Genomic DNA, 13,888 nt, shown 5'->3' with positions numbered 1-13,888 from the left:
AGCATAACCATTCTCCTGCTAACTTCTGGCCATCAATTGCCATCAAGCCAGATTATGGGATTCCACACTCTTTACCCATTTACACATCTATCCACTAATGCCCCAACCAGAGGCTCACCTCTTATTAAACCTATTTTAAAATGTCATTTAAAAAAAAAAAGTTTATTTATTTTGGGAGAGAGAGAGTGAGAGAGGGAAGAGAGAATCCTAAGCAGGCTCCATGCTGCCAGTGCAGAGCCCAATGTGGGACTCGAACTCATGAACTGTGAGACTGTGACCTGAGCTGAATTCAAGAGTCAGTTTCTTAACTGACTGAGCCACCCAGGGGCTCCAAACCTATTTTCAAATGTCTTACAGTGCAGCTTACTCTACCATGATAGTTATGTGACCTCTTCTGGCATTTATTTAATATAACGCACTTCCAGAAATGGACATGCTGGTAAAGTTTATTTACATTACATTCTATCATGTCAGTCACATTTAAGTCCTGGAGATTTGTATTTACATATAGCATCGAGTACATTCCTGGCAGATTTCTTTTTGTCTTAGCAAAACAAAAACAAAAGCAAACAAACAAACAAAAACCCCAACAAAACAAGATGCAATTGACCTGACAGTTGGGTAGCTTCATGAGCATCATGCTTCTTTGGGGGTCTCATCTGGGATTTTAGAATGAACCGTATCCAAAGGCTGCCAGTGGCAACTCATGAGAGAGTCATAGAGTTCCTCACTTTTTACCATAAACTCCTTGTTCAGTTCTTCAATATTCAAATGAAGATCTGGATCTGCAGAAGCCAATAACGCATATGGAAAAAAAAAAGTGTTACAGGACACATATTAGAAATGGCTTGAAATGAGAGTTTCATAAAAACATCAGCAGGAAAATATTGCAGACGTTTCACGTTAGAGTTTTTAAACTGCGCGTTTCCTTTCAAGAAGATTTGAAAATACAAATGGGAGCTGGGAAAGTAGCATGACCAGGCTCAACCAGCATCCCTGTGGTGGAAGAGATGGAGAAAATGGACGGATAAAGAGATGTTTTGGAGATGGATGGACAGTATTTGGAAATGGGTTCAATTTGGGGCAAAAGAGAAAGGGAGGGTCAAGGATGAGCCCTAAGTTTCCAGCACGAGCACCTGGGTGGACAGGACACCAGCCAGCCAGGACTAAATCCCCAGAACGGGGCTTTGAAACAATAAACATGTTGCTTTATTTGCTTAATTAGCAGATTGACGTAAGTGAATAAATTGTTTATAGCAGCCCATTCAGAAACAGAGGGGGGCACAGGCTTCCTTCTCTGAAACCTGGAACCCTATGGTGAGGTGGTATTAAGTTACCATGAAAGTGTCAGACCTAGATATTCATTCCAAGTTGTCAGGTTTCCAAGGTGCTGAATGCCATCCGTTTTTTCCTCTCCTTGTACTGAATGTAATTGAAGCAGCCCTTGCTGTGTTCCTCTGTAATGTTTGCAAGCCTTAGCTCATTCAGGACCATAATTTTTACTTCCTAATACTCATAAGGGACCTCACTATTCATTTGTATTTGTATGCCTGTCCTGGACTGAATATTTGTGCCCCCTAAAATTCATGGAGACACTTACTTCCAATGCGATGGTATTTTGGAGATGAGGCCTTTGGGAGATAATCAGGGCTGGATGAGGTCATAAGGGTTGGGCCCTAGTCTGATGGGATTAGTGCCCTTATAAGAAAGGACACCAGTGATGATGTTCTATGTTTCCCCCACCATATGAGGACATAATGAGAAGGAAGGTGGCCATCTGCAAGCCAGGAAGAGAGCCCTCACCAGGCACTGAAGCAGCTAGTACCTTGATATTGGACTTCTCAGTGTCCAGAACTATGAAAAATAAATTTGTTATTCAAGCCACCCCGTCTGTGGTATTTTGTTACAGCAGCCTGAGCTGAATAACATCCTTCTGTGATTTTTTTTAGAACCAAGATTATCAACCGTCATCATAGGCCTAAAGCATCATATAAGTTTCATGAACTACTTCCCACTTTTCTTCCCTGGAGTCATTCGTGACTGTGTTGTCTGATTTTTATTGTTTAGAGCTTCCCCTCCCTTTTTATCTTTCCTTTGAGAGCATCTGGTCATAAAATTAGATTTTTTTTTTCCTGAGCTTTCTGAAATTCTCTTAAGGTCATGCCCCAGGGTTCTTTCCTTCACTGTTATGGGCAGGTGTTTGTGAAAAGGCTCCTGACTTAGGTTCCTGGTCACAGGAAAGGTGTCAGGCCCACATCCATATAAGTACTGCCTGTCCTCTAACCTGTGGCCTAGAAACAGACACAGTATGGTCAGCTATGAACCCCAGATTAATGATTTAGGTCCTTCCAGTGACATTGACCCTAGTGGTAGAAGAAGCCCATAAAAGACAAACGAATACATCTTCCCTAAGCCTGGTGGACCTCTAGACCAAGCTAATCCAGCAGCCCCTATCCACATGTGGTTATTGAGCACTGGAAATGAGGTTAGTCCTTATCAGAGAGGTGATGTAAATATGCACTGCATTGCAAAAACTTGGTATTAAGCTTTTTAAATTCCTGGGGTGCCTGGGTGACTCAGTCGGTTGAGCATCCGACTTTGGCTCAGGTCATAATCTCACAGTCCGTGAGTTCAAGCCCTGCATCAGGCTCTGTGCCGACAGCTCAGAGCCTGGAGCCGCCTTTGGATTCTGTGTCTCCTTCTCTCTCTGCCCCTCCCCCACTTGTGCTCTGTCTCCCTCTGTCTCTCAAAAATAAACAAATGTAAAAAAAATAAATTAATTAAAAAAAAAGATTTTTTAAATTCCACTTATTTTTATATTAATTACATGTTTAAATGTAACCTAATATACCTGAAATATTTCAAGCATTGAAATTAATTTCATGTTCCTTTTTAGTTGTTTTTTTTTAATTTGGCTACTAGAAAATTTAAAACTCTCTATGTGGTTGGATTTGTGTTTAAATCACATTTGCCCTGGACAGAACTCCCCCCACTCTACGAAGAGCTTATACTAACCACCAAAATTGCTATTATCTGCCAGATGAAGTTAAGACACTTAAAAACAGTTTAGAGCTATTGTCACACTTTGTAGGAGGTTCGTTTTCACATCCCATTCCACAGATGGGGCCCTGATGTCCTAGAGGGGAATTTGCCTGGAATTACAGAGCTTGTCAGGGAGATTTGAACCCAGGCCGTCTGCATCCAGAAAGCACACTTATTGTGGGTCTTTCTCTGTCATTTTTATACCGTCCGCAGGACTGGAGAAGGCAGGGAGAATGGATTCAGGCTTTAACCAGAATGAAATTCCCCTGAGAGATGGAATGCGTACCTTTTATTCACATTTCAATCAAATGTATTTGGATAAAACTAGAACTCCCCCATAGCATTTAAAGATTTCTTTTAAACATCAGTTTCATTTCATTTGAACACTGAGCACCTGTTGACTTGCTGACTTTGTATTAGTCACTGGGACTACAAAGACAGCTGTTCTCACCTTTGATGCAGTCACGAGGCAGTGGGGGGGGATTGGTCTTGTGGGGGTCCCCTGGGGGTGGAGGAACCCACCAGACGGCCATGTGATAACACAGGCAGGTGGTAAGAAACTGGCAAAGGTGTTCTCTCTGAGAGTCTCTTCTATTTTTCTTGCCTGTAACTTAAGTAAAACAAGCCACACATTTTCTCCCCTTCCTCGATTAATAATAGGGTCCTGCTCTGGGCATTTCGTGCCCCTGCACGTTCTTTCTTTCAAAATAGATCAGGAACTACAAGGAGCACTGCGTAACCCTACAGATTGGGCCTGTGAGGTCCCCCAGGAACCAATAACCCTGAGGGAAATTAGGAAGCCAAAGTCACAGTGATCACCTCCTACTTCTCCCCTTAAAAATCAAAATTAAAGCATTACTAATCCCAAAGTTTAAATTTATGGAGGAAACTGATCTTAAAAACAATTTATTGTCTTTTTATTGTTTGGAAATGTCCCCATTTCCTAGTCCTTCAGAAAGACCCAAACAGGTGGTTTAGCTCAAGCTTCCCACAGAAACAATTTCCAAAAACCAGATGAACTGCTGAAGAAAATGGCTTACGCAACCTACGTAGGAATTTTCCAGTAGAATCTCTCGGTTTCGAGCCAGTTGAGTAATGAGTAACCTTGGGAATGGATTAGTTTTGTTTTCAACCATGGCAACACAGGGTTTACGTTACCTTCCAGTGGGTTTTCATCTTGCTTTTCTGCCAGAGCCGTGCTTTCCTACAAAGAAATCAGTATGTTAAGAAAAAAAATATTTACTATCAACACACGCTTTTAAAGAAAACACTGTCAAAAATAATATCTAAGACACTGAACTCCCTTTAGATCAAATTTGTTTTGAACTTTGATTTGAAGAATCTTTAAGTAATAATGACCACAGCTATGAAATAGGTAATCTGAGTCAACAGATGAAAAGTCACAAAGGAGGAGCATTCCCTGAAGCTTCTGGAACTAACTGGCATCCTAGGGCCTGGGCTAGGAACTAGACACCAGGGACCCTGGCATCCAGACTCCACGGTCCCTGCACTAAATGCCCAACTCTCTGTCTGGACCTCTGCCCCTATTTCCAGATGATGACTTGTAAAATCTTCACGAGCACATTCTCCCTAGAGCCTTCTAATCACACCCGGACCCCACAGCTCAGCTAAGGGCCAGGACAATAGGTGCTTAAGCAGATAACAGAGACTATAGAAGAGCTAACCAGTCAATGAGAGAAGTAAATTCGAGAAGCACTCCCCAAATAAAACTTGTTTGGTTAACCCAGACCCTATTGGCTCTCCTGGGACAGGGTAAGTTTCTATGACTCCTCTCCATAGGCACCTGTTGGGGAGTATTTCTGTTAAAGATGTACAGCTGTTCTGAGGAACCAAGCCATCCAGGAATAGCCCAGGTAGCTCCTGGGACCCAATGAACTTCATGAAGCCTCCCTTGCTAAGAAGAACAAGTTTATACTGAAAACCAAAGAGCCACTGTCTCTTCTTTTCAATCTGTCAGAAAGCATCCCTCCCTTTCACTCTGAAATAGGTCCTGGTTTGGAAAATAAATTATGTAGTTACCATAAGTTTCATCTCACCATTGGTGTATTTTTTCCTATTTAGAAACAGCTAAGACAGCCAGAATCTGGGCTTAAAGGAGGCCTTTCTCATAACACAATGCCCGAGTAACCTCGCATTTCCTCCTTTGCAACATGTGCTCAGGTAACTGTGGATCTCACCTGACCAGGATGCAGGGAGCAGGTGCTCCATGGAGACAGAGCATTCTCTCTGGTGTGAGGGTCACCTGGGCAGTAAGTACCTGCTGTTCTTGAAGAAGGGCACATCTAGTAACTTTTGCAAGTGGTTTTGCTAGTGTTCTGCTAGCAGAGTGCTAACTCTGCTGGTGGGAGTGTGGGACCATTGTGCTGAAGGAGCCCAAAGACCTGAGAGTCATTTTGAACACATCCACTCCCTCTGATCTAAAGACACAATGTCAAAACGCACAGGGCTCTTGGGAGGCTAACCTCTTACCCTGGAGACACAAGCATTAAGAACACCAGCGTGCCCCAGAGGGGGAAATGGACAATAGAGCTGGGACATCTGGCAGAGGTCATCCTTTCTTAGGCAAGAATAAAGCGAGGGCACTCGGGAGTGAAAGAGGCCCACGGCAAAGCCTCACCGTTGTGAATACTGCTGAACAGCTTCATAACTGGGGACTCCCGCCAGGAAAGCAGGCAGGTGGCACAAGTGTGCTAACCACAGCCACGAAAGTGGATAGATTTCTAATTCTTGACACTGTGTGTTAAGAAAGGAAGGAGGGAAGAAAGAAAAGAAATAAAGAAAGAGAAATAAACTGCATGTTACGATTATAATTTGACAGGAGAGTGGGATGAAAATCCCAGCAGGTGTCAACAAAAACAAGAAAGGGTCAGGGGACAAGGAGACAAAAATGGTTAATTTCTTTTAAAAATTTTATTTATTTATGGGGCACCTGGGTGGCTCAGTGGGTTAAGCATCTGACTCTTGATTTCAGCTTGGGTCATGATCTCAGGGTTCGGGGATTTGAGCCCCGAGTCGAGCTCTGTGTTAACGGCACAGCGCCTGCCTGGGATTCTCTCTGTCCCTCTCTCTCTGCCCCTCTTCTGCTTGCCTGATTTCTGTCTCTCAAAATAAATAAATAAACATTAAAAATGTTTTTATTTATTTATGTTTCTTTGTTCCTTTGGTGGTGTTGTTTCTTACTATCTTTTCTTTCTTTGGTGTTAATTTTGTTTTCTCATGAGTGGGCAGAAATCAAGAAATACTTTCATTTTTGAAGTTGATAATGCAGTCAAACCTATACTTCTCTATTTAAAGATAAGGGTAACCACAGGAAGACACAGAGACTATCTCCCAAACTAGCGAAAAAGAGAAGGGGTAGAAGAAAAAAATGTGCTAAAACCTCAGGTAATATAGCAAAATTTTCTTTTTAAGTGATGCAACATCAAACATCTGCTAACAGGGTAAAACCTGACCTGGGTTTAAAAAGAAAAAAAAAAACAAGAAATATAACAAGATATTTTATATAGAAGAAGGCATGCCTAAAACAGACTTGAAAAATTGAAAATGAAAGTTTGGGGAAAAAAAAAAAGAAGATACCAAGCAAATGTAAGTTCTAAAAACTGAGGGTTGAAATATTAAATCCAACTCTGGGTTTAAGGTACAGGCCATCCCATGAGGAACACTAGGAAGCAAACTGCAGAGAACACTAACACTTTGACTGCTCAGTGCTAATTTCCATAATAGGCAAGCATCTGCACAGTCAGATAAAAGGGGGTATAACTAACAGAAAGAGAAGTAGACAAAGAACATCGATGAGGTCACAGAACGCAGGTATCATCAGGCAACAGCTTAAAAGGTATTTGCCCTCAGTGATAGGCAAACGCCTTCCACACCTGTCACGTTGGTAAATTGCACACGGAGAGGCAAGCACACTCACAACAGCAATGAGAAGTGTAAACGTAGGCAGGCTTTTTGGTGAGTAATTCGCGATCTGAAATTTTCAATGTTATATCCTTTAATCCCGACCTTCTACTTCCGGCAATCTATCCTTAGGCAAAGAACACTCTGACAAATGCTTGGAGATCGGTAAACGTTTGTTGAAGTGCTAAGAACATTTAAAATGTTAGCCCTCAACGGATGAGCTAATATCACAGCTCGTCCAAATGGGCAACTTTTAAAGAAAGCTCTTTCAAAGGGGGGACATCTCGGGGAGGCTGGGTGGCTCAGTTGGTTAAATGTCTGAGTCTTGACTTCCACTCACGTCACAATCTCATGGTTCTTGAGTTCGAGACCCTCACCGGGCTCTGTGCTGTCAGTGTGCCTCTGTCCCTCTCTCTCTGTTCCTCCCCTGCTTGCGCGCATTTGTGCACTTGTGCGTGCGCGCTCTTTCTCTCTCAAAAATAAACATTCAAAAAAAAAAATTAAAGGGGAACATCTGCTAATGCCACCTGCCAGCAGAAGCAAGGAGTAAACCAGTATGTACTACACAAGCTCATTCTTGTTCAATTCTCCGCAAACAGAAATAAAGCCCAATCACCCTGATTTAGCAAGAGTAGAAGGGAAAAATCTAGAGGACATAGGTGCCCTTGAACAGGGGTTTCTTCTAACTGGGGAGGAAATGGGGAAGAGGAAAGGGACAAGGACGGGGGAAGCTTTCTCTTATTCTAACACAGAAATCTGTGCCATTTCAGAAATAGCTCGCATTAGTAACCAAAACATTAGAACAGTTCTTTTTAATTTTTTTAAAATGCTTATTTAATCTTGAGAGAGAGAGAGGCAGAGTATGAGTGGGGAAAGGGCAGAGAGAGAGAGAGAGAGAGAGAGAGAGAGAGAGAGAGAGAGAATCTGAAGCAGGCCCCAGGCATGGAGCTGTCAGCACAGAGCCCCTAATTCACGAGCTGTGAGACCATGACCTGAACCGAAGTCAGGCGTTTAACTGACTGAGCCACACAGATGCCCCTGGAACAGCTCTTAAAAGCATGTTCATGTTTTCTGCTATTACAAAACAAAAAACTACCTCTAGTCCTATTTTAAGTGTTTAAGAGTAAAATCAAGGGGCACCTGGGTGGCTCGGTGGGTTAAGCCTCTGACTTTGGCTCCGCTCATGGTCTCACAGTTCATGAGTTCGAGCCCCACGTCCGGCTCTGTGCTGACAGCTCAGAGCCTGGAGCCTGCTTCGGATTCTGTGTCTCCCTCTCTCTCTGCCCCTCCCCCAACTCACACTCTGTTTCTCTTCTCTCTCTCTCAAAAATAAACATTTTTTTTTTTTAAAAAAGAGTAAAATCAAATGAGTGGTAATCTAAAATTTAGCAGTAAGAATTTAAGCACGGACTTCATCAGCCTATTAATTTTGTTTTTGGAAGACAGTGATGACTTAAATTGTGGGCAAGTCATCAGCTTTTCCTCTCTGGCATTAAAATGGGGAGCAAAAGCCATGGCTGTGGGAATTTGAATGAGAGCATCCGGAGGTGTGAAGGTAGGAAAAAGATACTTCCATGCTGGGCTAACGGACGACACAGGATTCATTTCAGGGAGGGGTACCTTAGGTGTGACCAGACTTGCAGCTGGGCGTCCGGAGGTCTCACGCACAGAAAGGTTGTGTCCATCTCTCTCTGCTGCACAGCCGTAGTCATAGCCAGAGAGGGAGTAACCGCTGTGCTGCTGCTCAAACCAGCTGCCCGATTGGTAACCCAGGCAGGGCTGGAACACAGGCTTCCCCCTAATGAGCGGAGGGGAGACAAGAATGACATCACCAAGCAAGGTAGAATCACTCAAAACTCTTTCTTCTTTCTCAGGAGGCTGTGGTAAAGATGATTTCTGCGTTAACTGTTTAAGGACACCAATTTCCAAAGCGATGGTTTGGAAATTGCCAAAAAGCACGGAAGAAACAGAGCATGGACGCCCTTCATTTTCACTGGGAGTAGGACAGACCAGCTCACCTTTGCCAGTGCCAGTAATAAGTACTTGGTTGAGCTATGCCACAGCCTGCAAAACTCTCCTGCCCAGCCATTTATCCAGAAACTTCGCAAAAAGAGACCAGGTATCCACAGTTTTTATTCGGGAGGCAATAACTCCAGCTCTGGGGGCTAAAGCCTCTCACCCAGCAAATCTCTCTCTGGACTGCCAGAGAGAGCAATTAACATAGGAGCAGTTCCTGCTGGGTGATGAATTGCTTGACTTTTGTTACAATGGGGTTAAGGCATGGGTGGGGTAGGAGTCTATAGGGGTCACCTGGGGGGACCTTCTGCACGCTAGCAGCTGACTCTCCCAGCTCCAGGCCCAGAGGAAGGCAGCTGAAAGCCAGCGGGGACACAGAGGAGTGCGTGTCCAGCAACTGTGAAACCCACTGAAGTCTCCATCCCACCCTCTACAATTATTGAGTCATTTTTAACAACGAAAACCATAAAAGAAATACCACACGTTGATGTTTCCCTCCTCAGTTCACTTACCTGCTAACTATTGGAAGCAGCAATTAGTGGACTTTTTTTTTTAATAGCTCTTGCAGGTTGAAATCATTACCCCGACCAACCGGTGGAAAGAAGTCCTAGAAGGAGCACGCGCGCACGCACGCACGCGCGCGCGCACACACACACACACACACACACACACACACACACACACACACACACACACACTAACCTACCCTCTTAATGTGGGTACAGGAAAACATTTTAAAGAAATAATACTGTGGCTCAAAATTATTTAAAAACACCAAATGCAGCATGCCTTCCCAAATTTCAATGTGCATATGAATCACCTCGGCACGTTGTTTAAAACGTAGGTTCTGATTCCATAGGTTTGGATTAGAGCCTCACTCAGATTCTGCCTAAGTAGCCAGCCTACACAGTGTCCAAATGTGAGAAGGTAACTTTTGAGTCCAAATAGGGGCACTTCGGGTCTGGCCATTTCCCTGCAGCTTGTTAATAAGTGCTTGATGTAGTCTATATTTGCCGGTGTTGTAAAAAATAATAATCATGAATTCAAATCATTCAGTTATTCACCCATTATTTACTGAACAGCTACTTGTGCAAAGCAGGGTGATAGAGTGGGGCCTACACTCCAGATGTCCCCATGGTTCCTGGGAGAGGTTACTGATTAGTAGCTCTGCCTCACCTTGCTGGGTGCCAGCCACTATTCAGTTTCCTTTTCTTCCTTAATAACAAATCTCAGGGGCACCTGGGGGGCTCAGTCAGTTAAGCGTCCGACTTCAGCTCAGGTCATGATCTCATGGTTCGTGGGTTCGAGCCCCGTGTCAAGCTCTGTGCTGACCGCTCACAGCCTAGAGCCTGCTTCGGATTCTGTGTCTCCCTGTCTCTCAAAAATGAATAACGTCAAATAAAAATTTAGGGGGGAAATAACAGCACCCTGATTTTTTTGGGGGGCAGAGATAGGCCTCACTAAAAGACATTTCCTAGTTCCCCAAGCGCAGGTAGATGTGGCCGAGCGGCCAAAGTCTGGCTAATAAGATGTAAATAGAACTATTATAAGAGGATTGAGGACAGCTGTGTGGGCCAAGGGTGTTTGCTTAACTGGAAGGAGGCGTGTGGTACTCCACCCTTTCTCCGGACCTAGTGCTAGGATTAGAGATATGATGGCTGGAACCCAAACGCTGCACCTATTTTGGCCTATGAGGTGACATAAAAGGGGAAGCCATACACCGGAATATAGGATCTGAAAGAGAGAATGTGTCTGGGTGCCTGATGACTGAGGACTCCTTGTACCAGCACTAGATTGTCTCCCTCCAGATTTCTTTTACTTACGAGATAAATGTCTTGTTTAAGCCACGGCTGATTTAGGTTACTGTATGAAGTTAAACACAATTCCTAACTGCTAGAGCAGCTTAGCCTTCAAATAAAACCTATCTGTTGAGGATTCTTTTTGTAAAACTTTCATCAGTGTTTTGTTCCTTCTCTTTAGAGCTGGATTTTGTAAAAGGAAAATCAGAATGTTGCCTATAAATGGGTGAGCGATAAAGCCATCGCTGGAAAAGAAAGCAGAAGTTAGACGTTTATAATAAGGTGGTTACAGAGGCTGGGGAAGGGAGAAGTTAATGACGCGTGTCTGAATCCCCCAGCAGCGTGGCAGGACCTGGGGACAGAGGACCAGGAGCAAAGCTCCAGAGAAGATGGACACTCAGGGGCTTTGTTGATGACAGGGACAAGGAAGGGTTCACAAATGCTGTTTCGCTCTTTAAAAGCCCCAAAGGCCAACTCCTCATATTTCACCTGTCTTATTCCCGTGAAGCAGGTGAAGCAAATTTATACCAGGACAGACAATTGGCCAGTGTCCAGGGGGACGTAGCCCACTCTCGGCTTCTACGTGCAAAGGAGACAAAAAGTCCTCTGGGAATATGCACATGTACCTCTGTAGTCCTAAAAATTAAGACTTGCTACCTGCCACAGTGAGAAAGTGGGGGGGCGGGGAGGGGTAATTGAGGAGAAATATGAGACTCTCATATTTCTAACATGGCTGATCTTTCTCTGCTGTATCTTGCTTTTTAGCACAGCATGTCCACCTTACTACCCACCCCCCCCCACCAAAAAAACTTTCTTCAGCAAACCAAACAAAGCCAGGCACTCCATAAATATTTGTTGAATGAATGAATAAATCAACACACAGCTCAAGTGTAAAAAGCTTTTTGATCAATAATTTAAAAGCAAAACTAAAAAAAAAAATCCTGTTGTGCTCTAGTGTTAATGAACTCTTAACAGTTGGTTGTTTCTTGGCAACTGCAGTTTTCACAAGAAGAGGATTAAATGGTTTTTTGCATCCTGTGTTTGGAAAGAGACCAGGAGGTTTGCAGGAAGTATGCTCAGTTCGAATCTAGTTGAACAAGTATGTAATTTTGTATTGTTTTTCTTTAGACAGTGAAAAACTGCTTTATTTTTCTTCTTTGTTAAAGAGAAAGTTTGAGCCCAAGGAAATGTAAAAAGTAGCAGCATTATAGGTCTACTGTCCCTTAGCTGGGTGGTTTTGAGTTACCTTTCTAGACCTATTTCACATTTATAACCTCAGACTGGATTAGTGCATTAAAACAATTTTTTTTAATGTTTACTTTTGACAGAGAGAGAGAGAGAGAGAGAGAGAGAGACAGAGTGTGAGCAGGGGAGGGGCAGAGGGAGAGCGAGACACAGGATCCAAAGCAGGCTCCAGGCTCCGAACTGTTAGCACAGGGCCTGACGCAGGGCTCGAACCCACAGACTACGAGATCATGACCTGAGCCGGTCAGAAGCTCAACCGCTCAACTGACTGAGCCACCAAGGTGCCCCAGGATTAGTGCATTTTAACTTTAGAGGCACTAATCCTTTTGAAAATGTAATTAAATTTTATCAATGCTCTCCTTCAAAAATGTACATAAACAATTGTGCATCTAATTTCAAGGGCTGGAGAGCCCTCAGAACTTATCCATAAACTGCCCTAGAGCGGGATCACCTGGATAAATGCTTCTCTATGGTCTTCTGAGCTCGAGAATCGGTTCCGACGATTTCTAACAGTTTTCAAGATAAAACATGAGACTTCAAAGAAATGTCCTATTCACTCATTCTTTGTCCCATGCCCAGCCAACATCCATTGCACCTATTCACACCCCCCTCACTTTGGTAGGTCTCTGGTGGACACAGGAAAGAGATGGTAAATAGGAAAATAACTTAAATAGTAAGATAACCTGACTTTTTTTTTTTTTTAACATAATGAAGATAACCAGCACGAGGCGAAGGAATTAGTTTAAAACAGTGAATGACAACATGTGTTTCCGAGACAGAGGGTTAGTTTGACGACAGCATTTTCAGTGCCTGGGGAGCGCTTACACGTGGAGTCGCTAAAGCCTGCAGAAGACAAAGCCTTCCCTGAGTTGCAATGACACCCAAAGCATTCAAAGAGTAATCATTTCTACAAGACCCAAACCAGCGGAAATTAAAACAAACACGAGTTAGACACGTAGCGACAGTTCAGAATACCAGAGAAACACATAGTCTTGAAAACAAAAGGGTCAAAGTGCTGATCCTGTAGGATCCTGTAGGATCAGCACTAAAGCGGGGGTTGAAGAACTGACGCCGAGGATGCCATCCGAATTGCTGCTTGTCAAATTCACCTGCCTTCGCCTTTATGAGACTAATTATGACGCTTCAGGATTTACTCCGATTTGTGCAAAGCTGTCATTTCAACAGACCTCTGAATCTCCACACGTTATGAGAATTGCAAATGCTAATTAAGGTGATCTTGGCTTTCATGCATGTTTCATGTGGTCCCTAAACTGCGGGGCGGGGGGTGGTCAAAGTGAAATGGGAGATCTCCTTTTGGTACATTCACCTACAATGACTGCGGACTTCGTCCTCAAGCAGCTCGTGTTATCACTTCAGGTAAAGCGTCCTCCTCCCTCCCTGGGATGTGCCGCGACGCTGGCCAATGTGACCCCGAAGTCAGACAAACCAATCAAGCTAGAAGGAAAGGTGTGCGGCCTGCTTTAGAAGCCGCTAACCATGAATGCCGACCCCTCTCTGCCCTGTCACGAGAGAACGTGAGAGACAAACGCTTGCTTATGCTGCCTGCGCAAAAAGGAAACCCAATTCCTGCCCACCGTCTGACAGCCCACAGCACAGCGGGCTCGGCACTCAGCACGCGACACCGCCAGGGGCCCCGCCCAGACCGGAAGAGGTCCAGCCCTGTTCATGACGTCACGGAAATAAGGGGCTTCCGCAGAGGATGTCCCGCCCCATTCCCCTTTAGACCTGCCTACCTCACAGCCACCTAGAATATGCCTGCTTGCCCCCAACATTTTTCTCCTCGCCGTGAGAACTTCCTCGTGTGACATCCTTTCTTTTTTTCCTTTTGGAAGTTCCGCGTGATC

General features: G+C 44.0%; 1 protein-coding gene across 1 annotated transcript; it reads right to left on the bottom strand.

Annotated features, from left to right (window-relative positions):
* Positions 1–430: 430 nt before the first annotated feature.
* On the bottom strand, positions 431–13,711 carry CB2H6orf52 (chromosome B2 C6orf52 homolog). The gene is made up of 4 exons (XM_043593133.1): positions 13,619–13,711; positions 8,584–9,015; positions 4,201–4,246; positions 431–785 (listed from the first exon to the last, which is right to left on the bottom strand). Exons 1-4 carry the CDS (start codon positions 13,709–13,711, stop codon positions 637–639), a joined length of 720 nt encoding a protein of 239 aa, XP_043449068.1. The 3' UTR covers positions 431–636.
* Between the last annotated feature and the right edge of the window lie 177 nt (positions 13,712–13,888).

Source organism: Prionailurus bengalensis, chromosome B2, assembly GCF_016509475.1.
Source record: "Prionailurus bengalensis isolate Pbe53 chromosome B2, Fcat_Pben_1.1_paternal_pri, whole genome shotgun sequence".
Classification (NCBI taxonomy): domain Eukaryota; kingdom Metazoa; phylum Chordata; class Mammalia; order Carnivora; family Felidae; genus Prionailurus; species Prionailurus bengalensis.
Note: the sequence above shows the minus strand (reverse complement) of the source record. Positions and strands in the feature narration are given on the sequence as shown.

Excerpts from the sequence above, each read along its gene's own strand:
- CB2H6orf52 (XM_043593133.1), bottom strand. The coding sequence starts at position 13,711 with ATGAACAGGGCTGGACCTCTTCCGGTCTGGGCGGGGCCCCTGGCGGTG. Across the intron at positions 9,016-13,618 it reads GTGCTGTGGGCTGTCAGACG|CTCAACCAAGTACTTATTAC; the intron begins GTGGGCAGGAAT and ends GCTGTGGCATAG. Across the intron at positions 4,247-8,583 it reads CAAGTCTGGTCACACCTAAG|GAAAGCACGGCTCTGGCAGA; the intron begins GTACCCCTCCCT and ends ATTTCTTTGTAG.